Source organism: Salvelinus namaycush, chromosome 9 (genome assembly GCF_016432855.1).
Source record: "Salvelinus namaycush isolate Seneca chromosome 9, SaNama_1.0, whole genome shotgun sequence".
Lineage (NCBI taxonomy): Eukaryota > Metazoa > Chordata > Actinopteri > Salmoniformes > Salmonidae > Salvelinus > Salvelinus namaycush.
In genome coordinates, this window is record NC_052315.1 from 41,444,830 (window position 1) to 41,471,019 (window position 26,190).

A 26,190-nucleotide genomic window follows, 5' to 3' on the forward strand; every position below is an offset into this window, starting at 1 on the left:
AAAGACTGGCACGTCAAAGATGTGTCTAGCAAAGCTAGAACAACCATGAAGTTGACTAAATCAGACAGCCATCTCCCTATAGAATTCTGTCTGGAAGTCAGTCTGCTTGCCAGAATTTATTTCAACCCTCTAAATTATTTATTTAATGATTTTGTCATCCAATTATCACGCCACACATTTATTTCACACTCCACGTTTCAGTTAGAAAACAGACCTTTAGGACTGACTGAGTCTGCTGGGTGCAGTGTTGGCTTGAGGGAAACCTATTCCTGCTATTTCAGTGCTATTACTTAGCTGTCACTTCACACTTTACACACTGGCGGTGACACAGGGAGAGAGAGAGAGAGAGAGAGGGGAGAGAGAGAGAGGGGGGAGAGAGAGAGAGATAGAGAGAGGGAGAGAGAGAGAGGGAGAGAGTGAGAGAGAGAGAGAGGGAGAGAGAGAGAGAGAGAGGGAGGGAGAGAGAGAGGGAGGGAGGGATAGGGAGAGAGAGGGAGAGAGAGAGAGAGAGGGAGGGAGAGTGCGTTTCAGATGCAGGGCTAAGGGCCTTGCTCAGCCAAAAAGACAGGCCGGGAACATTTCTATTTTAAAAGCAGAACTCATGAGCTGGAAGATAAAGGAAATGTTGAGGTGGCAACTTTTAGAAACTACAGTGCAATTTAGCTCAAGTTTTTCTCCTACCAGTATGACATTTCAGCAACCCTTCACTTAAAGCCATGCAGTTATAATGCATTGTAAGACGTTGTGAGTATGAAAACAAACATTATAATGATTTATTATCATCTTATAATGATCCTGATGAAATACCAGTCATAGGATAATATTTGATATGTGTTCAAACTGTAATATACTGTATACTTCACAAGCGACCCATAATAAGACTATGCAATTAATATGTTAACAAAGTCTGTTAAATTTATAATCTGACTCCATAAAGTTTATTTAGAAATATGCAAGATACTATAGTTGAGTTACAGCAACAGACACTCAAGAAATGTATGAGAATAGAATTCTAAATACAAGTATATTGAATTACTTTGTAAAATGAATGGATTCACATACAAGGCATAATGCTTAAGGTACAAAAGCATTAACACGCATTGCAAGGCATTATTCTAGGCATGATCAGAGAGGGAGAGAGAGAGAGAAGGCATAGCCTGAAAGTCCATGCCCCAAGAGTCCCTGAGGTAGAGAGAGAGAGAGAGAAAGAGAGAGAGAGAGTATCAACAAAAAAGATAGAGAAAAAAACAATGAAGTTAAGACACTTTTATAAGCATCTGACCTGCTTGGATTCAAAATATTTGTTGACCAATAGCATTCCTGTTGAGTTAACTTCCAAGTATGGCCGCAGGAAGTAAAAAAAAAATAATAATAATAAAATAAAATAAAATGAACAAAAATACAAAAATGGAAAAAAATATACACTGCTCAAAAAAATAAAGGGAACACTAAAATAACACATCCTAGATCTGAATGAATGAAATATTCTTATTAAATACTTTTTTCTTTACATAGTTGAATGTGCTGACAACAAAATCACACAAAAATTATCAATGGAAATCAAATTTATCAACCCATGGAGGTCTGGATTTGGAGTCACACTCAAAATTAAAGTGGAAAACCACACTACAGGCTGATCCAACTTTGATGTAATGTCCTTAAAACAAGTCAAAATGAGGCTCAGTAGTGTGTGTTGCCTCCACGTGCCTGTATGACCTCCCTACAACGCCTGGCCATGCTCCTGATGAGGTGGAGGATGGTCTCCTGAGGGATCTCCTCCCAGACCTGGACTAAAGCATCCGCCAACTCCTGGACAGTCTGTGGTGCAACGTGGCGTTGGTGGATGGAGCGAGACATGATGTCCCAGATGTGCTCAATTGGATTCAGGTCTGGGGAACGGGCGGGCCAGTCCATAGCATCAATGCCTTCCTCTTGCAGGAACTGCTGACACACTCCAGCCACATGAGGTCTAGCATTGTCTTGCATTAGGAGGAACCCAGGGCCAACCGCACCAGCATATGGTCTCACAAGGGATCTGAGGATCTCATCTCGGTACCTAATGGCAGTCAGGCTACCTCTGGCGAGCACATGGAGGGCTGTGCAGCCCCCCAAAGAAATGCCACCCCACACCATGACTGACCCACCGCCAAACCGGTCATGCTGGAGGATGTTGCAGGCAGCAGAACGTTCTCCATGGCGTCTCCAGACTCTGTCACGTCTGTCACATGTGCTCAGTGTGAACCTGCTTTCATCTGTGAAGAGCACAGGGCGCCAGTGGCGAATTTGCCAATCTTGGTGTTCTCTGGCAAATGCCAAAAGTCCTGCACGGTGTTGGGCTGTAAGCACAACCCCCACCTGTGGACGTCGGGCCCTCATACCACCCTCATGGAGTCTGTTTCTGACCATTTGAGCAGACACATGCACATTTGTGGCCTGCTGGAGGTCATTTTGCAGGACTCTGGCAGTGCTCCTCCTCCTCCTCCTTGCACAAAGGCGGAGGTAGCGGTCCTGCTGCTGGGTTGTTGCCCTCTTACGGCCTCCTCCACGTCTCCTGATGTACTGGCCTGTCTCCTGGTAGCGCCTCCATGCTCTGGACACTACGCTGACAGACACAGCAAACCTTCTTGCCACAGCTCGCATTAATGTGCCATCCTGGATGAGCTGCACTACCTGAGCCACTTGTGTGGGTTGTAGACTCCGTCTCATGCTTCCACTAGAGTGAAAGCACTGCCAGCATTCAAAAGTGACCAAAACATCAGCCAGGAAGCATAGGAACTAAGAAGTGGTCTGTGGTCACCACCTGCAGAACCACTCCTTTATTGGGGGTGTCTTGCCAGTTGCCTATAATTTCCACCTGTTGTCTATTCCATTTGCACAACAGCATGTGAAATTTATTGTCAATCAGTGTTGCTTCCTAAGTGGATAGTTTGATTTCACAGAAGTGTGATTTACTTGGAGTTACATTGTGTTGTTTAAGTGTTCCCTTTATTTTTTTGAGCAGTGTATATCTATCTATTTCCACAAAAGTAGTGCACTGGGCCTTTACTAGTCCTGTATTAGTGGACCGATATAGCCATCTGCAGCGCGGGCAAAAACACATTTTCATCAGTCCCACTTCTGTCTCCTAGATGTAGAAGGATTTGGGTTATGTCCCCTCTCCTCCACTTCTCTCTTTTTCCCCCGTCTCCTCTCCTTCTTCTCTCTCTCTCCTTTCCACCCTTGTCTCTCTCCTTTCCAACTTTCCCTGTTTTATTTCCCTCCTCATCCCCCTCTTCTCTCTCCCCTTTCCCCTGAGCAGGTCCAGGTGGTGATAACGGACGAGAACGACTGTGTCCCAGAATTTCTCCAGTCCATTTACAGTGTTGATGGAGTCCCTGAGACTGTAACCACAGCAACCTCTCTCCTGCAGGGTGAGATGAGAATGCAGCTTTGTCTTCCTAGTGTGTGTGGGGCATTCTGTGACCTCTTTACTCTCATTTAGATTGATTATACAGGGTCACAACGAGTCACAATTAATTGCATTGCTGTTGAGTTCCTGGAACTGTTGTTACAGTAATGAATAGGTGCTGATATGCAGCTCTAGGACTTGTCAATTGTCTGTAATACCAACAGAAAAAGATCCCCATCCTGACACATGCAAACAGATTCATCAGACCTATTGTTAGAGACCAGGGTCGTATTCATTAGGGCACACCATAGCAAAATGCTTTGCAACGGAAAACTGAATCTAGCTTCAGCTAGTTTTCTTTTCTTTTTTGGTGCCTAATGAATATGACCTATGTGTTCATATCCTGTATCTCTCCCACAGTGTTAGCCAGTGACTGTGACTCGGGGTTGAATGCAGAACTCACATACTACACTCTAAGCCCAGACTTCAGCATTTCAGCCCACGGCACCATCTTCCCTGTGGGCCGTCTGGACTACGAGAGGCCCAACCACCTGTATGAGTTTGTGGTGATGGCGGTTGATAATGGGGAGGAGCCTCACTCTGGTACCGCCACTATCCGCCTCCGCATGGCCAATGTCAACGACCAGGCCCCCGAATTCTCCCAGACTGTGTGAGTGGATCTACTGATGTAGACTATAACCCCGCCCTCGCACAACATCAGCATTCTAGTATCTACTACACTATTGAACTACATCCCCCTCCGTCAGTAGCATAGTATCTACTACACTATTGAACTACATCCCCCTCCATCAGTAGCATAGTATCTACTACACTACTGAACTACATCCCCCTCCGTCAGTAGCATAGTATCTACTACACTACTGAACTACATCCCCCTCCGTCAGTAGCATAGTATCTACTACACTACTGAACTACATCCCCCTCCATCAGTAGCATAGTATCTACTACACTACTGAACTACATCCCCCTCCGTCAGTAGCATAGTATCTACTACACTATTGAACTACATCCCCCTCCGTCAGTAGCATAGTATCTACTACACTACTGAACTACATCCCCCTCCGTCAGTAGCATAGTATCTACTACACTATTGAACTACATCCCCCTCCGTCAGTAGCATAGTATCTACTACACTACTGAACTACATCCCCCTCCGTCAGTAGCATAGTATCTACTATACTACTGAACTACATCCCCCTCCGTCAGTAGCATAGTATCTACTACACTATTGAACTACATCCCCCTCCGTCAGTAGCATAGTATCTACTACACTATTGAACTACATCCCCCTCCGTCAGTAGCATAGTATCTACTACACTACTGAACTACATCCCCCTCCGTCAGTAGCATAGTATCTACTACACTACTGAACTACATCCCCCTCCGTCAGTAGCATAGTATCTACTACACTACTGAACTACATCCCCCTCCGTCAGTAGCATAGTATCTACTACACTATTGAACTACATCCCCCTCCGTCAGTAGCATAGTATCTACTACACTATTGAACTACATCCCCCTCCGTCAGTAGCATAGTATCTACTACACTGTTGAACTACATCCCCCTCCGTCAGTAGCATAGTATCTACTATACTATTGAACTACATCCCCCTCCGTCAGTAGCATAGTATCTACTACACTATTGAACTACATCCCCCTCCGTCAGTAGCATAGTATCTACTACACTATTGAACTACATCCCCCTCCGTCAGTAGCATAGTATCTACTACACTGTTGAACTACATCCCCCTCCGTCAGTAGCATAGTATCTACTACACTGTTGAACTACATCCCCCTCCGTCAGTAGCATAGTATCTACTACACTATTGAACTACATCCCCCTCCGTCAGTAGCATAGTATCTACTACACTATTGAACTACATCCCCCTCCGTCAGTAGCATAGTATCTACTACACTATTGAACTACATCCCCCTCCGTCAGTAGCATAGTATCTACTACACTATTGAACTACATCCCCCTCCGTCAGTAGCATAGTATCTACTACACTATTGAACTACATCCCCCTCCGTCAGTAGCATAGTATCTACTACACTGTTGAACTACAACCCCCTCCGTCAGTAGCATAGTATCTACTACACTATTGAACTACATCCCCCTCCGTCAGTAGCATAGTATCTACTACACTATTGAACTACATCCCCCTCCGTCAGTAGCATAGTATCTACTACACTATTGAACTACATCCCCCTCCGTCAGTAATCTAGTGTCTACTACACTATTGAACTACATCCCCCTCCGTCAGTAATCTAGTGTCTACTACACTATTGAACTACATCCCCCTCCGTCAGTAGCATAGTATCTACTACACTATTGAACTACCACCCCCTCCGTCAGTAGCATAGTATCTACTACACTATTGAACTACAACCCCCTCCGTCAGTAGCATAGTATCTACTACACTATTGAACTACCACCCCCTCCGTCAGTAGCATAGTATCTACTACACTGTTGAACTACATCCCCCTCCGTCAGTAGCATAGTATCTACTACACTATTGAACTACATCCCCCTCCGTCAGTAGCATAGTATCTACTACACTATTGAACTACCACCCCCTCCGTCAGTAGCATAGTATCTACTACACTATTGAACTACACCCCCCTCCGTCAGTAGCATAGTATCTACTACACTATTGAACTACATCCCCCTCCGTCAGTAGCATAGTATCTACTACACTATTGAACTACATCCCCCTCCGTCAGTAGCATAGTATCTACTACACTATTGAACTACATCCCCCTCCGTCAGTAGCATAGTATCTACTACACTATTGAACTACATCCCCCTCCGTCAGTAGCATAGTATCTACTACACTATTGAACTACATCCCCCTCCGTCAGTAGCATAGTATCTACTACACTATTGAACTACATCCCCCTCCGTCAGTAGCATAGTATCTACTACACTATTGAACTACATCCCCCTCCGTCAGTAGCATAGTATCTACTACACTATTGAACTACATCCCCCTCCGTCAGTAGCATAGTATCTACTACACTATTGAACTACATCCCCCTCCGTCAGTAGCATAGTATCTACTACACTATTGAACTACATCCCCCTCCGTCAGTAGCATAGTATCTACTACACTGTTGAACTACATCCCCCTCCGTCAGTAGCATAGTATCTACTACACTACTGAACTACATCCCCCTCCGTCAGTAGCATAGTATCTACTACACTACTGAACTACCACCCCCTCCGTCAGTAGCATAGTATCTACTACACTACTGAACTACCACCCCCTCCGTCAGTAGCATAGTATCTACTACACTGTTGAACTACATCCCCCTCCGTCAGTAGCATAGTATCTACTACACTGTTGAACTACATCCCCCTCCGTCAGTAGCATAGTATCTACTACACTGTTGAACTACATCCCCCTCCGTCAGTAGCATAGTATCTACTACACTGTTGAACTACATCCCCCTCCGTCAGTAGCATAGTATCTACTACACTATTGAACTACATCCCCCTCCGTCAGTAGCATAGTATCTACTACACTGTTGAACTACATCCCCCTCCGTCAGTAGCATAGTATCTACTACACTGTTGAACTACATCCCCCTCCGTCAGTAGCATAGTATCTACTACACTATTGAACTACATCCCCCTCCGTCAGTAGCATAGTATCTACTACACTATTGAACTACATCCCCCTCCGTCAGTAGCATAGTATCTACTACACTGTTGAACTACATCCCCCTCCGTCAGTAGCATAGTATCTACTACACTGTTGAACTACATCCCCCTCCGTCAGTAGCATAGTATCTACTACACTGTTGAACTACATCCCCCTCCGTCAGTAGCATAGTATCTACTACACTATTGAACTACATCCCCCTCCATCAGTAGCATAGTATCTACTACACTGTTGAACTACATCCCCCTCCGTCAGTAGCATAGTATCTACTACACTATTGAACTACATCCCCCTCCGTCAGTAGCATAGTATCTACTACACTATTGAACTACATCCCCCTCCGTCAGTAGCATAGTATCTACTACACTATTGAACTACATCCCCCTCCGTCAGTAGCATAGTATCTACTACACTGTTGAACTACATCCCCCTCCGTCAGTAGCATAGTATCTACTACACTGTTGAACTACATCCCCCTCCGTCAGTAGCATAGTATCTACTACACTGTTGAACTACATCCCCCTCCGTCAGTAGCATAGTATCTACTACACTGTTGAACTACATCCCCCTCCGTCAGTAACATAGTATCTACTACACTGTTGAACTACATCCCCCTCCGTCAGTAGCATAGTATCTACTACACTGTTGAACTACATCCCCCTCCGTCAGTAGCATAGTATCTACTACACTATTGAACTACATCCCCCTCCGTCAGTAGCATAGTATCTACTACACTGTTGAACTACATCCCCCTCCGTCAGTAGCATAGTATCTACTACACTGTTGAACTACATCCCCCTCCGTCAGTAGCATAGTATCTACTACACTGTTGAACTACATCCCCCTCCGTCAGTAGCATAGTATCTACTACACTGTTGAACTACATCCCCCTCCGTCAGTAGCATAGTATCTACTACACTGTTGAACTACATCCCCCTCCGTCAGTAGCATAGTATCTACTACACTGTTGAACTACATCCCCCTCCGTCAGTAGCATAGTATCTACTACACTGTTGAACTACATCCCCCTCCGTCAGTAGCATAGTATCTACTACACTATTGAACTACATCCCCCTCCGTCAGTAGCATAGTATCTACTACACTGTTGAACTACATCCCCCTCCGTCAGTAGCATAGTATCTACTACAATGTTGAACTACATCCCCCTCCGTCAGTAGCATAGTATCTACTACACTGTTGAACTACATCCCCCTCCGTCAGTAGCATAGTATCTACTACACTGTTGAACTACATCCCCCTCCGTCAGTAGCATAGTATCTACTACACTGTTGAACTACATCCCCCTCCGTCAGTAGCATAGTATCTACTACACTATTGAACTACATCCCCCTCCATCAGTAATCTAGTATCTACTACACTGTTGAACTACATCCCCCTCCGTCAGTAGCATAGTATCTACTACACTGTTGAACTACATCCCCCTCCGTCAGTAGCATAGTATCTACTACACTGTTGAACTACATCCCCCTCCGTCAGTAGCATAGTATCTACTACACTATTGAACTACATCCCCCTCCGTCAGTAGCATAGTATCTACTACACTGTTGAACTACATCCCCCTCCGTCAGTAGCATAGTATCTACTACACTATTGAACTACATCCCCCTCCGTCAGTAGCATAGTATCTACTACACTGTTGAACTACATCCCCCTCCGTCAGTAGCATAGTATCTACTACACTATTGAACTACATCCCCCTCCGTCAGTAGCATACAACCCCCTCCATCAGTAGCCTAGTACATACTACCGGTAAACTATTGAACTACATCCCCCTCCATCAGTAATCTAGTATCTACTATACTATTGAACTACAACCCCCCTCCATCAGTAATCTAGTGTCTACTATACTACTGAACTACAACCCCCTCCATCAGTAATCTAGTATCTACTATACTATTGAACTACAACCCCCTCCATCAGTAATCTAGTGTCTACTATACTATTGAACTACAACCCCCTCCATCAGTAATCTAGTATTTACTATACTATTGAACTACACCCCCTCCATCAGTAATCTAGTGTCTACTATACTATTGAACTACAACCCCCTCCATCAGTAATCTAGTGTCTACTATACTATTGAACTACAACCCCCTCCATCAGTAATCTAGTGTCTACTATACTACTGAACTACATCCCCCTCCGTCAGTAGCATAGTATCTACTACACTACTGAACTACATCCCCCTCCGTCAGTAGCATAGTATCTACTACACTACTGAACTACCACCCCCTCCGTCAGTAGCATAGTATCTACTACACTACTGAACTACCACCCCCTCCGTCAGTAGCATAGTATCTACTACACTGTTGAACTACATCCCCCTCCGTCAGTAGCATAGTATCTACTACACTATTGAACTACATCCCCCTCCGTCAGTAGCATAGTATCTACTACACTGTTGAACTACATCCCCCTCCGTCAGTAGCATAGTATCTACTACACTGTTGAACTACATCCCCCTTCGTCAGTAGCATAGTATCTACTACACTATTGAACTACATCCCCCTCCGTCAGTAGCATAGTATCTACTACACTGTTGAACTACATCCCCCTCCGTCAGTAGCATAGTATCTACTACACTGTTGAACTACATCCCCCTCCGTCAGTAGCATAGTATCTACTACACTATTGAACTACATCCCCCTCCGTCAGTAGCATAGTATCTACTACACTGTTGAACTACATCCCCCTCCGTCAGTAGCATAGTATCTACTACACTGTTGAACTACATCCCCCTCCGTCAGTAGCATAGTATCTACTACACTGTTGAACTACATCCCCCTCCGTCAGTAGCATAGTATCTACTACACTGTTGAACTACATCCCCCTCCGTCAGTAGCATAGTATCTACTACACTATTGAACTACATCCCCCTCCGTCAGTAGCATAGTATCTACTACACTATTGAACTACATCCCCCTCCGTCAGTAGCATAGTATCTACTACACTGTTGAACTACATCCCCCTCCGTCAGTAGCATAGTATCTACTACACTATTGAACTACATCCCCTCCGTCAGTAGCATAGTATCTACTACACTATTGAACTACATCCCCCTCCGTCAGTAGCATAGTATCTACTACACTGTTGAACTACATCCCCCTCCGTCAGTAGCATAGTATCTACTACACTGTTGAACTACATCCCCCTCCGTCAGTAGCATAGTATCTACTACACTGTTGAACTACATCCCCCTCCGTCAGTAGCATAGTATCTACTACACTATTGAACTACATCCCCCTCCGTCAGTAGCATAGTATCTACTACACTGTTGAACTACATCCCCCTCAGTCAGTAGCATAGTATCTACTACACTATTGAACTACATCCCCCTCCGTCAGTAGCATAGTATCTACTACACTATTGAACTACATCCCCCTCCGTCAGTAGCATAGTATCTACTACACTATTGAACTACATCCCCCTCCGTCAGTAGCATAGTATCTACTACACTATTGAACTACATCCCCCTCCGTCAGTAGCATAGTATCTACTACACTGTTGAACTACATCCCCCTCCGTCAGTAGCATAGTATCTACTACACTGTTGAACTACATCCCCCTCCGTCAGTAGCATAGTATCTACTACACTATTGAACTACATCCCCCTCCGTCAGTAGCATAGTATCTACTACACTGTTGAACTACATCCCCCTCCGTCAGTAGCATAGTATCTACTACACTGTTGAACTACATCCCCCTCCGTCAGTAGCATAGTATCTACTACACTGTTGAACTACATCCCCCTCCGTCAGTAGCATAGTATCTACTACACTGTTGAACTACATCCCCCTCCGTCAGTAGCATAGCATCTACTACACTATTGAACTACATCCCCCTCCGTCAGTAGCATAGTATCTACTACACTGTTGAACTACATCCCCCTCCGTCAGTAGCATAGTATCTACTACACTGTTGAACTACATCCCCCTCCATCAGTAGCATAGTATCTACTACACTATTGAACTACATCCCCCTCCGTCAGTAGCATAGTATCTACTACACTGTTGAACTACATCCCCCTCCGTCAGTAGCATAGTATCTACTACACTGTTGAACTACATCCCCCTCCGTCAGTAGCATAGTATCTACTACACTGTTGAACTACATCCCCCTCCGTCAGTAGCATAGTATCTACTACACTGTTGAACTACATCCCCCTCCGTCAGTAGCATAGTATCTACTACACTGTTGAACTACATCCCCCTCCGTCAGTAGCATAGTATCTACTACACTATTGAACTACATCCCCCTCCATCAGTAATCTAGTATCTACTACACTGTTGAACTACATCCCCCTCCGTCAGTAGCATAGTATCTACTACACTGTTGAACTACATCCCCCTCCGTCAGTAGCATAGTATCTACTACACTGTTGAACTACATCCCCCTCCGTCAGTAGCATAGTATCTACTACACTATTGAACTACATCCCCCTCCTTCAGTAGCATAGTATCTACTACACTGTTGAACTACATCCCCCTCCGTCAGTAGCATAGTATCTACTACACTATTGAACTACATCCCCCTCCGTCAGTAGCATAGTATCTACTACACTGTTGAACTACATCCCCCTCCGTCAGTAGCATAGTATCTACTACACTATTGAACTACATCCCCCTCCGTCAGTAGCATACAACCCCCTCCATCAGTAGCCTAGTACATACTACCGGTAAACTATTGAACTACATCCCCCTCCATCAGTAATCTAGTATCTACTATACTATTGAACTACAACCCCCCTCCATCAGTAATCTAGTGTCTACTATACTACTGAACTACAACCCCCTCCATCAGTAATCTAGTATCTACTATACTATTGAACTACAACCCCCTCCATCAGTAATCTAGTGTCTACTATACTATTGAACTACAACCCCCTCCATCAGTAATCTAGTATTTACTATACTATTGAACTACACCCCCTCCATCAGTAATCTAGTGTCTACTATACTATTGAACTACAACCCCCTCCATCAGTAATCTAGTGTCTACTATACTATTGAACTACAACCCCCTCCATCAGTAATCTAGTGTCTACTATACTACTGAACTACAACCCCCTCCATCAGTAATCTAGTATCTACTATACTATTGAACTACAACCCCCTCCATCAGTAATCTAGTGTCTACTATACTATTGAACTACAACCCCCTCCATCAGTAATCTAGTATCTACTATACTATTGAACTACCACCCCCTCCATCAGTAATCTAGTATTTACTATACTATTGAACTACCACCCCCTCCATCAGTAATCTAGTATCTACTATACTATTGAACTACCACCCCCTCCATCAGTAATCTAGTGTCTACTATACTACTGAACTACAAACACCTCCATCAGTAATCTAGTGTCTACTATACTACTGAACTACAACCCCCTCCATCAGTAATCTAGTATCTACTATACTATTGAACTACAACCCCCTCCATCAGTAATCTAGTATTTACTATACTATTGAACTACAACCCCCTCCATCTGTAATCTAGTATCTACTATACTATTGAACTACAACCCCCTCCATCAGTAATCTAGTGTCTACTATACTATTGAACTACAACCCCCTCCATCAGTAATCTAGTGTCTACTATACTATTGAACTACAACCCCCTCCATCAGTAATCTAGTGTCTACTATACTACTGAACTACAACCCCCTCCATCAGTAATCTAGTATCTACTATACTATTGAACTACAACCCCCTCCATCAGTAATCTAGTGTCTACTATACTACTGAACTACCACCCCCTCCATCAGCAATCTAGTATCTACTATACTACTGAACTACACCCCCTCCATCTGTAATCTAGTATCTACTATACTATTGAACTACCACCCCCTCCATCAGTAATCTAGTATCTACTATACTACTGAACTACACCCCCTCCATCTGTAATCTAGTATCTACTATACTATTGAACTACCACCCCCTCCATCAGTAATCTAGTATCTACTATACTATTGAACTACCACCCCCTCCATCAGTAATCTAGTATTTACTATGCTATTGAACTACCACCCCCTCCATCAGTAATCTAGTATTTACTATACTATTGAACTACACCCCCTCCATCTGTAATCTAGTATCTACTATACTATTGAACTACCACCCCCTCCATCAGTAATCTAGTATCTACTATACTATTGAACTACCACCCCCTCCATCAGTAATCTAGTGTCTACTATACTACTGAACTACAACCACCTCCATCTGTAATCTAGTATCTACTATACTATTGAACTACACCCCCTCCATCAGTAATCTAGTGTCTACTATACTATTGAACTACAACCCCCTCCATCAGTAATCTAGTGTCTACTATACTATTGAACTACAACCCCCTCCATCAGTAATCTAGTGTCTACTATACTACTGAACTACAACCCCCTCCATCAGTAATCTAGTATCTACTATACTATTGAACTACAACCCCCTCCATCAGTAATCTAGTATCTACTATACTATTGAACTACCACCCCCTCCATCAGTAATCTAGTATATACTATACTACTGAACTACAACCCCTTCCATCTGTAATCTAGTATCTACTATACTATTGAACTACAACCCCCTCCATCAGTAATCTAGTATCTACTATACTACTGAACTACCACCCCCTCCATCTGTAATCTAGTATCTACTATACTACTGAACTACCACCCCCTCCATCAGTAATCTAGTATCTACTATACTATTGAACTACACCCCCTCCATCAGTTATCTAGTACCTACTATACTACTGAACTACCACCCCCTCCATCAGTAATCTAGTATCTACTATACTACTGAACTACCACCCCCTCCATCAGTAATCTAGTATCTACTATACTACTGAACTACCACCCCCTCCATCTGTAATCTAGTATCTACTATACTACTGAACTACAACCCCTTAATTCTGTAATCTAGTATCTACTATACTACTGAACTACAACCCCCTCCTGTGCAAATTCTAGCATGCGTTTACTGTGAACACTGAGGCTGTACCCGCTTTAAGTTACAGTTATAACAGAGGCCAAGTAGGCTACTGTGGCTATTTGATCGTAATGTAGGCCTATCAGATCGGCCTACCATAAAAAACTATTGAGGAAATGCATCCCATAATATTTTAACATGGAGATAGCTGTTCTATCATTCAGCCTACAGTAGACGCCAATGTGTGTTGTTCAATGTAGGCTTACATTCCATTATACTTTTGAAAAGGACATGTAGGGTTGGACATTAACCTGTTTAACCACTTGTCCTTCAGACAAGGAGGTGACTGAAAAAGTTGTGTTGTTTGATGCAAGAAACCACTTTACAAAAGAATATTCCTTATTATTCCCATAATATTGGCTAGAAATGGCTAGAAATGCACACGTTTTGTGCTCTTGTAGGAAGCAACCACTCCCCTATTGCTGACTAGATTTTAGCTATAACTAGCAAAGAATATGAACAAATGTATACACCTGGCTACATACAGCTCTTGCTTTGATCTCAAAACAAGCGCATCTACTCGCGACCACTCATGCTGTAAACACAGTCCAGTTCAAAGTGAATGGCACAGATCCATTTGGATCTGTTTGGAACCACCAAGATTCTTCCTAGAGCTGGCCGCCTGGCCAAACTAATTAATCGGGGTCACTCTGACAGAGTTCCAGAGTTCCTCTGTGGAGATGGGAGAATCTTCCAGAAGGACAAGCATCTCTGCAGCACTCCACCAATCAGGCCTTTATGGTAGAGCGGCCAGACGGAAGCCACTTCTCAGTAAAAGGCACATGACAGCCCGCTTGGAGTTTGCCAAGGCACCTAAAGGACTCTCAGACCATGAGAAACAAGATTCTCTGGTCTGATGAAACCAAGATTGAACTCTTTGGCCTGAATGCCAAGCGTCACGTCTGGAGGAAACCTGGCACCATCCCTACGGTGAAGCATGTTGGTGGCAGAATTATGCTGTGGGGATGTTTTTCAGAGGCAGGGACTGGGAGACTAGTCAGGATCAAGGGAAAGATGAATTGAGCAAAGTAAAGAGAGATCCTTGATGAAAACCAGTTCCAGAGCACTTAGGACCTCAGACTGGGGCGAAGGTTTACCTTCCAACAGGACAACGGCCCTAAGCACACAGCCAAGACTACGCAGGAATGGCCTCGGGACAAGTCTCTGAATGCCCTTGAGTGGCCCAGCCAGAGCTCGGACTTGAACCCGATCGAACATCTCTGGAGAGACCTGAAAATAGCTGTGCAGCGACGCTCCCCATCCAACCTGACAGAGCCTGAGAGGATATGCAGAGAAGGATGGAAGAAACTCCCCAAATACAGTTGTGCCAAACTTGTAGCGTCACACGCAAGAAGACTCAAAGCTGTAATCACTGCCAAAGGTGCTTCAACAGAAGGTTCTGAATACTTAAATGTTATATTTAATTTATTTTATTTTATTATTTGTAATTTTTTTCTCATTACAGGATATTGTGTATATGTATTTGTATTTGTTATTGATCCCCATTAGCTGCTGCCAAGGTGCATTTAACATGTCAATACCTCTCACAAATACAAGTAGTTGTCAAGACTTCAAAAGTGGTGAGTGAAGGAGTCAGGCGCAGAGAGCAGGGTAGTTCCAAAAGACGTGGATTTAATATTCCAAATAACCAGAGAGACAGTCACGCCACACACACAAGGGCGCGTAAAGTCCCAGTCCAACAAACAGGACGAAACTGAGCAGGAACAGACACCACAAGAATAATCAAACACCACAAACAGAAAAACAAGCCCGCACAAAAGCCGGCGGGCCAACTGGGTTTAAATAGCCCACAACCAAACCTAAACACGAAACAGGTGCAACAAATCAGACACAACTAAATGAAACAGAAAAGGGGATCGGTGGCAGCTAGTAGGCCGGCGACGACGACCGCCGAGCGCCGCCCGAACAGGAAAAGGCACCATCTTCGGCGGGATTCGTGACAGTAGTGATGAAGTCAATCTCTCCTCCACTTTGAGCCAGGAGAGATTGACATGCATATTATTAATGTTAGCACTCTGTGTACATCCAAGGGTCAGCTGTGCTGCCCTGATTGAACAGTAGTCCGGGTGTGACAAAACTATGGCCTGCAGGACCTGCCTTGATGATATTGTATTAAGAATGCAGAGTAGCGATTTATTATGGACAGACTTCTTCCCATCCTAGCTACTGTTGTTTAAACTGTTGTATGAGTTTAAAATCCACGGTTACTCCAAGTAGTTTATTCTCCTCAACATATTCAATTACCACATTATTCATTACATTTTGTTGAGGTTTAGGGTTTAGTGAATGATTTGTCCCAAATACAATGCTTTTAGTTTTTGAAATATTTAGGATGAACTTATTCCTTTCCACCCATTCTGAAACTAACTGCAGCTCTTTGTTAAGTGAAGCAGTCATTTCAGTCACTGTGGTAGCTGGCGTGTATAGTGTTGAGTCATCTGCATACATACTGTGCCATCCGCATACAAAGACAGTGGCATGTCCTTAGTAAAGATTGAAAAAAGCAAGGGGCCTAGACAGCTGCCCTGGAGAATTCCTGATTCTACCTGGATTTTGTTGTAAAGGCTTCCATTAAAGAACACTCTCTGTGTTCTGTTAGACAGGTAACTCTTTATCCACAATATAGCAGAGGATGGAAAGCCACAACACCTACGTTTTCCCAGCAACAGACTATGTTCGATAATGTCAAAACCCACACTGAAGTCTAACAAAACAGCCCCCACAATCTTTTTGTCATCATTTTCTCTCAGCCAATCATCAGTAATTTCTGTAAGTGCTGTGCTTGTTGAATGTCCTTCCCTATAAGCGTGCTGAAAGTCTGTTGTCTGTTGGTAACAGCTGGCTATTTGAGCCAGTAAAGGGGGCTTTACTATCCTAGGCAGGGGAATGACTTTTGCTTCCCTTCAGGGCTGAGGGCACACACTTTCTAGTAGGCTTAAATTGAAGATATGGCAAATAGTAGTGGCAATATCATGTGCTATTGTCCTCAGTAATTTTCCATCCAAGTTATCAGACCTCAGTGGCTTGTCATTGTTGATAGACAACAATAGTCTTTTCACCTGTTCCTCACTTACTTTACAGAATTCAAAATTACAGCGCTTGTCTTTCATAATTTGGTCAGATATACTTTGATGCGTAGTGTCAGTGTTTGTTGCTGGCATGTCATGCCTAAGTTTGCAAATCTTGCCAATGAAAAAATCATTAAAGTAGTTGGCAATATCAGTGGGTTTTGTGATGAATGAGCCATCTGATTCAATGAATGATGGAGCGGAATTTGCCTTTTTGACCAAAATTTCATTTAAGGTGCTCCAAAGCGTTTTACTATCATTCTTTATGTCATTTATCTTTGTTTCATAGTGTAGTTTCTTCTTTTTATTCAGTTTAGTGACATTATTTGTCAATTTACCAATCGGTTGTAGAGCCAAGAGACCTATTTGCCATTTCTTTTGCCTCATCCCTCTCAACCATACCATTTTTCAATTCCTCATCAATCCACGGGGATTTAACAGTTTTTACAGTTACTGTCTTCATTTATTTGACTAGAAATATCAGTTAAGATCAAATTCTTATTTACAATGACAAGCTACACCGGCCAAACCATAACCAGGACAATGCCAGGCCAATTGTGCACCGCCCTATGGTACTCCTGATCATGGCTGGTTGTGATACAGCCCGGGATCGAACCAGGGTCTGTAGTGACACCTCTAGCACTGTGATTCAGTGCCTTAGACCGCTGCGCCACTTGGGAGCCCGCAGTGGGTGTATTTTTATTAGTAACTGGGATAAGCAATTTCATGAATGTGTCAAGTGCAGCGTCTAGTTGCTCCTCATTACACACCATGGACCAACAAATATTATTTACATCAACAACATAGGAATCGCTACAAAACATCTTGTATGACCTCTTTTACACTACATTAGGCCCAGCCTTTTGAACTTTGATAACCTGAACCAGGTTGCAGGCACTAGATACAGTTTGAAGCTTTCTCTTGAGTGGGCAGCCTGATGAAAGCCAGTAATATTTAAATCATACATTATCAAGCATTTCACACATGCTATCCAGATACTGACTGTTAGCACTTGGTGGTCTATAGCACCTTTCCACCAGAATGGGCTTCAGGTGAAGCATAATGAACCTGTAGCCATATTATTTCAACAGTATTTAACATGAGATCCTCTCTAAGCTTTACAGGAATGTGGTTCTGAATATAAACAGCCACATCTCCACCTTTGGCATTTCTGTCTTTTCAGTAGGTCTTATAACCATGTATTGCTACCACTGTATCATCAAATGTATTATCTAAGTGAGTTTCAGAGATAGTCAGAATATGAATGTCATCTGTTACTAGCAAATTATTGATTTCATGAACCTTGTTTCTTCCTACTAGGGCACACCACCTCAGTGCTAACAGTATAACTCTGGTTCATAGGCATATGATTACTGCATACAATAGCTGTAGGATCAGCAGAGGCATTCAGGGCAGTTAGAGGGACATACATTAAGTTACTTACATTGTGTCTTCCAACGCCGCTGGGATAATGTACATTTGCTGAAGCATTATGACAACTCAGCGACACAGTGGTAGGATTTAACTGAGCAGGGCTTGGGTCATTGATAAGTCATTGTCTCAACGCAGCCTTATAATGCTGTGAAAGAATCCAGGAAGCCAAATGATTTGGGTGGATACCATCCTCCTTATAAAACAAGCTTTGTTTCCAGAAAGTATCAAAATTGTCAATAAATGTTACACCCACAGCGCTGCAATAGTCACGTAGCCATTTATGGAGGGCTAAAAGTCTGCTGAACCGTTCAATGCCACGATTTAGGGAGGGCAAAGGGACAGATATTATGGGGTGTTTGTTGGTGTTAAGTAGTGACCCAATCAGTTCTTTAAAATCCATCTTCAGCTGTTCTGAGCTGCCCTGTGTGTAGATTGATGAGGGGAAAAAACGATTTAATCAATTTTAGAAAAAGGCTGTAACGTAACAAAATGTGGGAAAAGTCAAGGGATCTGAATACTTTCCGAATGCACTGTATATCAAAAAAACATCACACAGATTACACCCTTCCCAATTAAGGGAATGGGAAAGGGGGATACCTAGTCAGTTGTACAACTGAATGCATTCAACTGAAATGTGTCTTCCGCATTTAACCCCTCTGATTCAGAGAGGTGCGGTGGGCTGCCTTAATCGACATCCACGTCTTCTGAGCCCGGGGAACAGTGGGTTAACTGCCTTGCTCAGGAGCAGAACGACAATTAAGCTTTGCTCTATGGTGTAACACCATACAGATATCTATCAAAATGAATAAAAATGTATAGAGGGTGTGGACTATTTGGATTGCTGAGGGGAAGGTGGGGGACAGTTTTGAAAATGTTCACGTGGGCTGGCTGCGTTCATTCCTTTTTACTGCCAGTCATGTGACAGAGACCTTCAATAGAGCGCCAGCACATCTAAGAGGCCCTGTCATTTCCAGGTGTCACCTCAGGGAACAGACGGACATGCATGCAGACAGGCAGACAGACAAGATACGTTCTGTGTGGCCTCGTCTCGGTTACTTAGATCAGTGTGCGAGAGGAAGAGATACATTGAGGATAGCATGAGTGATACTCAGTGGAGAGATGCCTGAGTGGTCCCGTCTGGAGGCGCGTGAAGAACCTTTTGAGCCGGGTGACAGATTACAGGCCACTCATGTTGCCACGGCGACTGCCACAGCTGGCGGAGATGAATCACCCATCAGCGTTCTTCTGTAAACCACACGTACACAGCCGTATTCTGCTGATGAGTCTATCATTTCTCTCTCTCCCTCTCTCTCGCTCTCTCTCTTTCTGTCTCCCTATCCCCGTCTTTCTTCCACATATCATTGACCGTGTCATTTCCCACTCCTCCTCCACCATGTCTTGCCCACCAACCCCCCCCCCCCCCCCCCTCCCGTCTTTCTCTCTTCCCCTCTCTCTCCATCTTTCAATCCTCTCCCATCAAATTGAACAAGCCTCTCTACCCCATCATCCCACTCGACCAGTCTATTACTCTCTTGTTCCTGGCTGAGTATCCCAGTGCCCAGCACCACACAGCAAGCAAATCACTGTTGACATTTTAAAAGGCACTTGATCAAATGGCACAGAGTGGGCTGGCTATGTGAAGGCCCATTTGTTCAATGAGCTCAACATCCCAGCAGACATGAGCATTTGTCTTTGACCAGGCCGGCTCAGAGTAGTTAAATCAAAGTGGCAGGCAAAGCCAGGCTCATAACCATAATCAGTCTGCTGCTGCTTGGACTATGTGATTGATACAGTCACACACAGTGTGTGTGTGTGTGCGTGCACATGCATGTCTACACACAAACATATTTATATACGTGTGTGTCTGTGTTAATGTCTGTGTACACATAATGATTTTCTCCTATTCCTCCCAGCTATCGGACCTTTGTCTCCGAGGACGCTGGCCCCAACACACTAGTTGCCACGGTACTGGCTAAGGACCCAGACGGTGATGGAATAGTGTACTCATTTACAGCTGGCAACGAGGAGGGCAACTTTGTCATTGACAGCCAGAAAGGTGACCCTTTGTGGAATGCTTTGTACTTCTTTTATGATATGTCAATACTAATTGACACCAAAGGTTCATGAAAAAGCAACAATTTCAAAAGAAGCGCAGACTGTTTGTTATTGAAGTCATAAATACAAAAAACTACATTACTGTATATCCAGGGCTTTTCTTTTGTTCCCCTAACATAGTTTATTCTCTCATATAGAAAATAGTTCTGGCCTGTGTACTCTGTATTTTGTGGCTGTGCAATTTATCTTTTTTTATTTACCCTCTGATCCGTAACCAGCAGGACATTTGTCTGACAGGGTGACATTTGTCAACCAACCCTTTCAATTCAATTTTACATTAGTTTTTCTATCATAGCTCACAATCTACAGCTTCTACACTCCCAGCCTCCATCTTGAGTCTATTTTCCCCTCTCATCCGTCCTCCCTTGCATCTTAAAGATAAGGCAAACGCCGAGCCGGCCCCAGGGATAAGAGACATAAGCGGTCGCTAGGGAAACGTTTTTATTTTATATATTTTTTTTACATTTTTGGAATGCAGTTGGGGTCTCAACTTACTATAGAGAGTAAGAATAGTAGAATACACCAGGTGCAATTTCGAAATTTGGTTGTGCATTAGCAGTGTTTCTCTTGTTATGTCAGTCACTGAAAGTCACTCAATAAGCCATGTCAGCTAACAATTTTAAGCTATCTAAACCATTGATTTTGTTAGTCATTCTAATTCAAATATCATATGAACATGGCATAAGTCATGGCAAAATGGGTAGAATTGCAGGAAATTAGCTTTAAAACTGCAAAAATGTCTCTCCGCCACATGGCAAAATGAGTAGAATTGCAGGACATTAACTGTAAAAATGCAAATATTTTCTCTCTGCCCCATGGCAAAATGAGTAGAATTGCATGCCATTTGTTATAAAATTGAAAAATGTTCTGTCTGCCCCATAGCAAAATGTGTAGAATTGCAGAAAACTTGCTTTAAAACGGCAACATTCTCTCTATTTTCTTATTTTGTGAGCTGCTCTGACAGCTGGTGCTTAAAGCTAGTGAGGGAGATAAGTGTTTCCAGTTACAGAGATTTTTGTAGTTCGTTCCAGTCATTGGCAGCAGAGAACTGGAAGGAGAGGCGGCCAAAGGAGATATTGGCTTTGGGGGTGACAAGTGAGATATACCTGCTGGAACGCGTGCTACGGGTGGGTGCAGCTATGGTGACCAGCGAGCAGAGATAAGGCGGGACTTTACCTAGCAGGGTCTTGTAGATAACCTGTGCCAGTGGGTTTGGCGACGAGTATGAAACGAGGGCCAGCCAACGAGAGCGTACAGGTCGCAGCGCTGGGTAGTATATGGGGCTTTGGTGACAAAACGGATGGCACTGTGATAGACTGCATCCAATTTGTTGAGTAGGGTGTTGGAGGCTATTTTGTAAATTACATCGCCAAAGTCGAGGATCGGTAAGATGGTCAGTTTTACGAGGGTATGTTTGGCAGCATGAGTGAAGGATGCTTTGTTGCGAAATAGGAAGCCAATTCTAGATTTGACTTTGGATTGGAGATGTTTTATGTGAGTCTGGAAGGAGAGTTTGCAGTCTAACCATCTAGGTATTTGTAGTTGTCCACATATTCTAAGTCAGAACCGTCCAGAGTAGTGATGCACAATGGCAATGTGTAAAATTGCAGGAAATGAACTCTAATCTTTAATGTTTCTCTCCACTGTCGAGGGGGGGGTCACTAAAATGTTTTGCCGTGAGGTGGGGGGCCCTCAACCAAATCTTGCTTAGGGGCATAGCCCTGGGCAAAGAGCAGGCTACTGTAGGTTAATATGAGAACAGAAAGTATGTTTTAATGGAAATTAGTCACTTGCCAAAGAAATTATAATAATAAAAAAATCATATACGTATATACTGTACAGCAGGTTCTGTCACAAAATGTCCTACTGTAGGTGACAAAGATCTAGATGGATATTGCAATTCGTCGGCATAGTAACAAACCCTCACCTCGCAACTCAACCCAGTAGAGAGAAATATTTTCAGTTTTAAAGCTAATTTCCTGCAATTCAAAACATTATACCATAGAGAGAAGGGAGAATTTAGCCATTTACAGCTCATTTCCTGCTATTCTACATATTTTCCTCGTCTTATGTTCATATGATATCAGGAGTCGAATCCCGACCCAATTCCTAAAAATGGAAGAAAAAACAGTTTGACCCCATTCTGGGTCCGGATCTGGCCCGCGGTCCGCCTATTTAATATGGCTGCTGTACAGTATGGCTAAAACAACATGAGACCGGCTAAGTACAGTATATTATATCATAGTTCATAATTTTGTGTCTAGACTGTGGAGACCTCCTCTACCACAGACAATTAGTGAGCAAGAAGTAGACAAGTGAAAGAACTCAGAACCCTGCTTGTTGTCTTTAATCAGGAGGAGCAGTGAGAGATGGGTGATACAACAAGAGGAAACACTCCCTGTGCTCTCTCTCTCTTTCACATCAATTACTTTCCCCCAGATCACAAGTAGCTCATCCTGAACCCATTGATGTCGGTATTTACAGAGAGAACAGTTGACTCAGATGCTGTTCTCCTTTCGTTGATCCTTTTTTCCTCCTAGTTATGCAAAGGCAAGACAAGGAGAAAACAAGTACATCTAACGTGCATGTATGTAGCCTGGTTAACTTATAGCCCTTGTCACCTTCACATGGGAATGGGAACCTCTTCTCAGCTGAGCTGGGTGACAGTACAGTTGGGGACACAAAAAAATGAATCTGTACTAAACTGCAATAAAAAACATGTAATGTAACTGCACCATCAGGGGCATATTTAAGAGATGTATTTAATTACATGGGTTATAGTTAGATAATTGCTAACGAACTTGGTGCTTGGCGTCACCCTGCGACATGGCAAGTCACATTAACAATGTAACTGGCTGCAGCAAAGGCATTGTAAAAAAGTAACGTTTTAATGTCTTCAACCGTAGGTAGTGGTCCCTTGCTAAGGTTGTAATGGTCCTCTGGTCTCATCTTTTTAGGGTTGATCCGGCTGCGCTCCACCCCCCCTCCCAAGCTCCAGGGCCTGGAGTATGTCCTCAACGTGACGGCTACGGACGACAACGCCTCCGGGGGGCCACACCCACTCTCTGCAACTGCCCGGGTCATCGTGGGTGTTGATGACGTCAATAACAACAAACCCATCTTTGAGAAGGTGAGGGAAAAGTATTGTGGATGATGTCCCTTTATACACACAGTAGTACATTGGACTGTATACAGGAAAGTAGTGTTAAAATTGTCTTCTAGGTAGTCTTCTCTGTCAATGTCTTGCACTGTCTGCCTGTCTGTCTGTCTGTCTGTTTGTCTCTGTCTGTCTGTCTGTCTGTCTGTCTGTCTGTCTGTCTGTCTGTCTGTCTGTCTGTCTGTCTGTCTGTCTGTCTGTCTGTCTGTCTGTCTGTCTGTCTGTCTGTCTGTCTGTCTGTCTGTCTGTCTGTCCTTCCAACTCTCTCTCTCTCTCCTACTTCCCCTGTCTCTCTACAGTACCCCCCTTATGGTTTCCCCAGAACTCTGATTAGTGCACATGCTATTTGAAGACAGAGATTTTAATTAATTGATGAAAAAAGTGACGTATCATCATGATATACTATACCTGGATGACTAACGTCCTCCTTAATTAGGAATGACGTATACTTGGTCTGAGAAGTCTTCATAAAGTTCGTAAAGTCATGAGGTCAAGTGGATGGCTGGAAGGTGTCGAGGTGATACTAGATGACTAGATGACCAAAAGTATGTGGTCCTTTATGGCAATTTATTTAACTAGCTTGCACTTGCTAGCTAATTGGTCCTATTTAGCTAGCTTTTTCCTGGGATATAAACATTGATTTGTTATTTTACCTGAAATGCACAAGGTCCTCTACTCCGACAATTAATCCACACATAAAACGGTCAACCGAATCGCTTCTAGTCATCTCTCCTCCTAGGCTTTTTCTTCTCTTGACTTTATATTGCAATTGGTAACTTTCATAAACTAGGTGCATTACCGCCACTGACCTCGTTCGTCTTTCAGTCACCCACGTGGGTATAACCAATGAGGAGATGGCACGAGGGCACCTGATTCTATAAACCAATGAGGAGATGGGAGAGGCAGGACTTGCAGCGCGATCTGCGTCAAAAATAGAACTGACTTCTATTTTAGCCCTTGGCAACGCTGACGCTCGTTGGCGCGCGCGAGCAGTGTGGGTGCAATAATTGAATACAATAGATTTCTACATTTATTTTGCAACGCTCGTGCACGCAACGCGAGCGGTGTAGTCAGCCTGTTACACACTACGCGTTTCAGCACTCAGTGGTCCCGTTCTGTGATCTTGTTTGGCCTAGATGTTTCCACTTCACAATAACAGCACTTACAGTTGACCGCGGCAGCTCTAGCAGGGCAGAAATTTGACGAACTGACTTGTTGGAAAGGTGGCATCCTAGCTGCCATGCTGAAAGTCTCTGAGCTCTTCATTAAAGCCATTCTACTGCCAATGTTTGTCTATGGAGATTGCATGGCGGTGTGCTCAATTTTATACACGTGTCACCAACAGGTGTGGCTGAAATAGTAAAATCCACTAATTTGAAGGGTCCACATACTTTTGCATATATAGTGTATTTTTAGTACTTTGATATTCATATTGCTAATATGTATAGTTTCCTGTTGGGCATATTGTGATCTCTCTCTCTCTACTAACAGTATTTTACTTGTATGTGTATTAATTCAACAGCGCTCTAGTGAGTCACTGGAGACTCTCTGTCTCTGGGGCAGACTCAAGGGATAAGGTAGACATGATACCAGGGAAAGACAGAGTGGGTGCAATGTTGAGTTGTGGTTTGATGCGGTGGTGGACCTTCAAAGAAAGTAATGGCATTGCTCTATTTTCAATCCTATCACGTGTACTGTGCAAATGTCTACATAGAGTACAATGAGTATTTTCTAACCTAATTTCTGGATTCATTCTGAACCCACCCCATCTGCCCTTTTTTTCGTTATCTTTCTGTCTCTCTCTCCCTCTCCCACACCTTATTTTCCCTCCCTCTCTCAGTGTCAGCAGTACAGGGAGCAGGCGTCTGTGTTGGAGAACCAGCCCACAGGGACCTTCGTGCTGCAGGTGCATGCGGTGGATGCAGACGAGGGGGCCAATGGGAAGGTCAAGTATGGCCTGATGCACAGAGACAGAGCCATGCCTGCCTTCAGAATCCACCCTGACACAGGTAGGTACAGAGGGCAAGGATCCCAGTTATCTGTGGTGGTACTTGTTGAATTAGCCATAACCAAGCAGGATGTGTAGCATGGAAACAATAAGCATTTAAGACCAGGGGTAAATGCGTAACAGATTTAACAATTCCCATGCAGTCTTGATACTCTTAATAATATTTTTTTTTAAACGGTATTGTCAGATAAATGCCCTTTACATACCTGTACAATTGAAATGAAGTATTACACCTCATACTTAACTTTTATTTATCGACCTATCGATCACGTTTTGCAGTATAACAATGTACTGTTATAATCATAAAT

The 26,190-nt window shown here is 43.5% G+C and overlaps 1 protein-coding gene across 1 annotated transcript in view; it reads left to right on the forward strand.

Annotated features, from left to right (window-relative positions):
* LOC120053278 (neural-cadherin-like) overlaps nt 1-26,190 on the forward strand; it is a 115,437-nt gene that overhangs the window by 37,099 nt on the left and 52,148 nt on the right. The window contains exons 5-9 of the mRNA XM_039000416.1: nt 3,299-3,410; nt 3,809-4,058; nt 20,516-20,658; nt 23,675-23,847; nt 25,715-25,883. Coding sequence (XP_038856344.1) covers nt 3,299-3,410; nt 3,809-4,058; nt 20,516-20,658; nt 23,675-23,847; nt 25,715-25,883 — 847 coding nt within the window. The remainder of the gene's footprint in view (nt 1-3,298; nt 3,411-3,808; nt 4,059-20,515; nt 20,659-23,674; nt 23,848-25,714; nt 25,884-26,190) is intronic.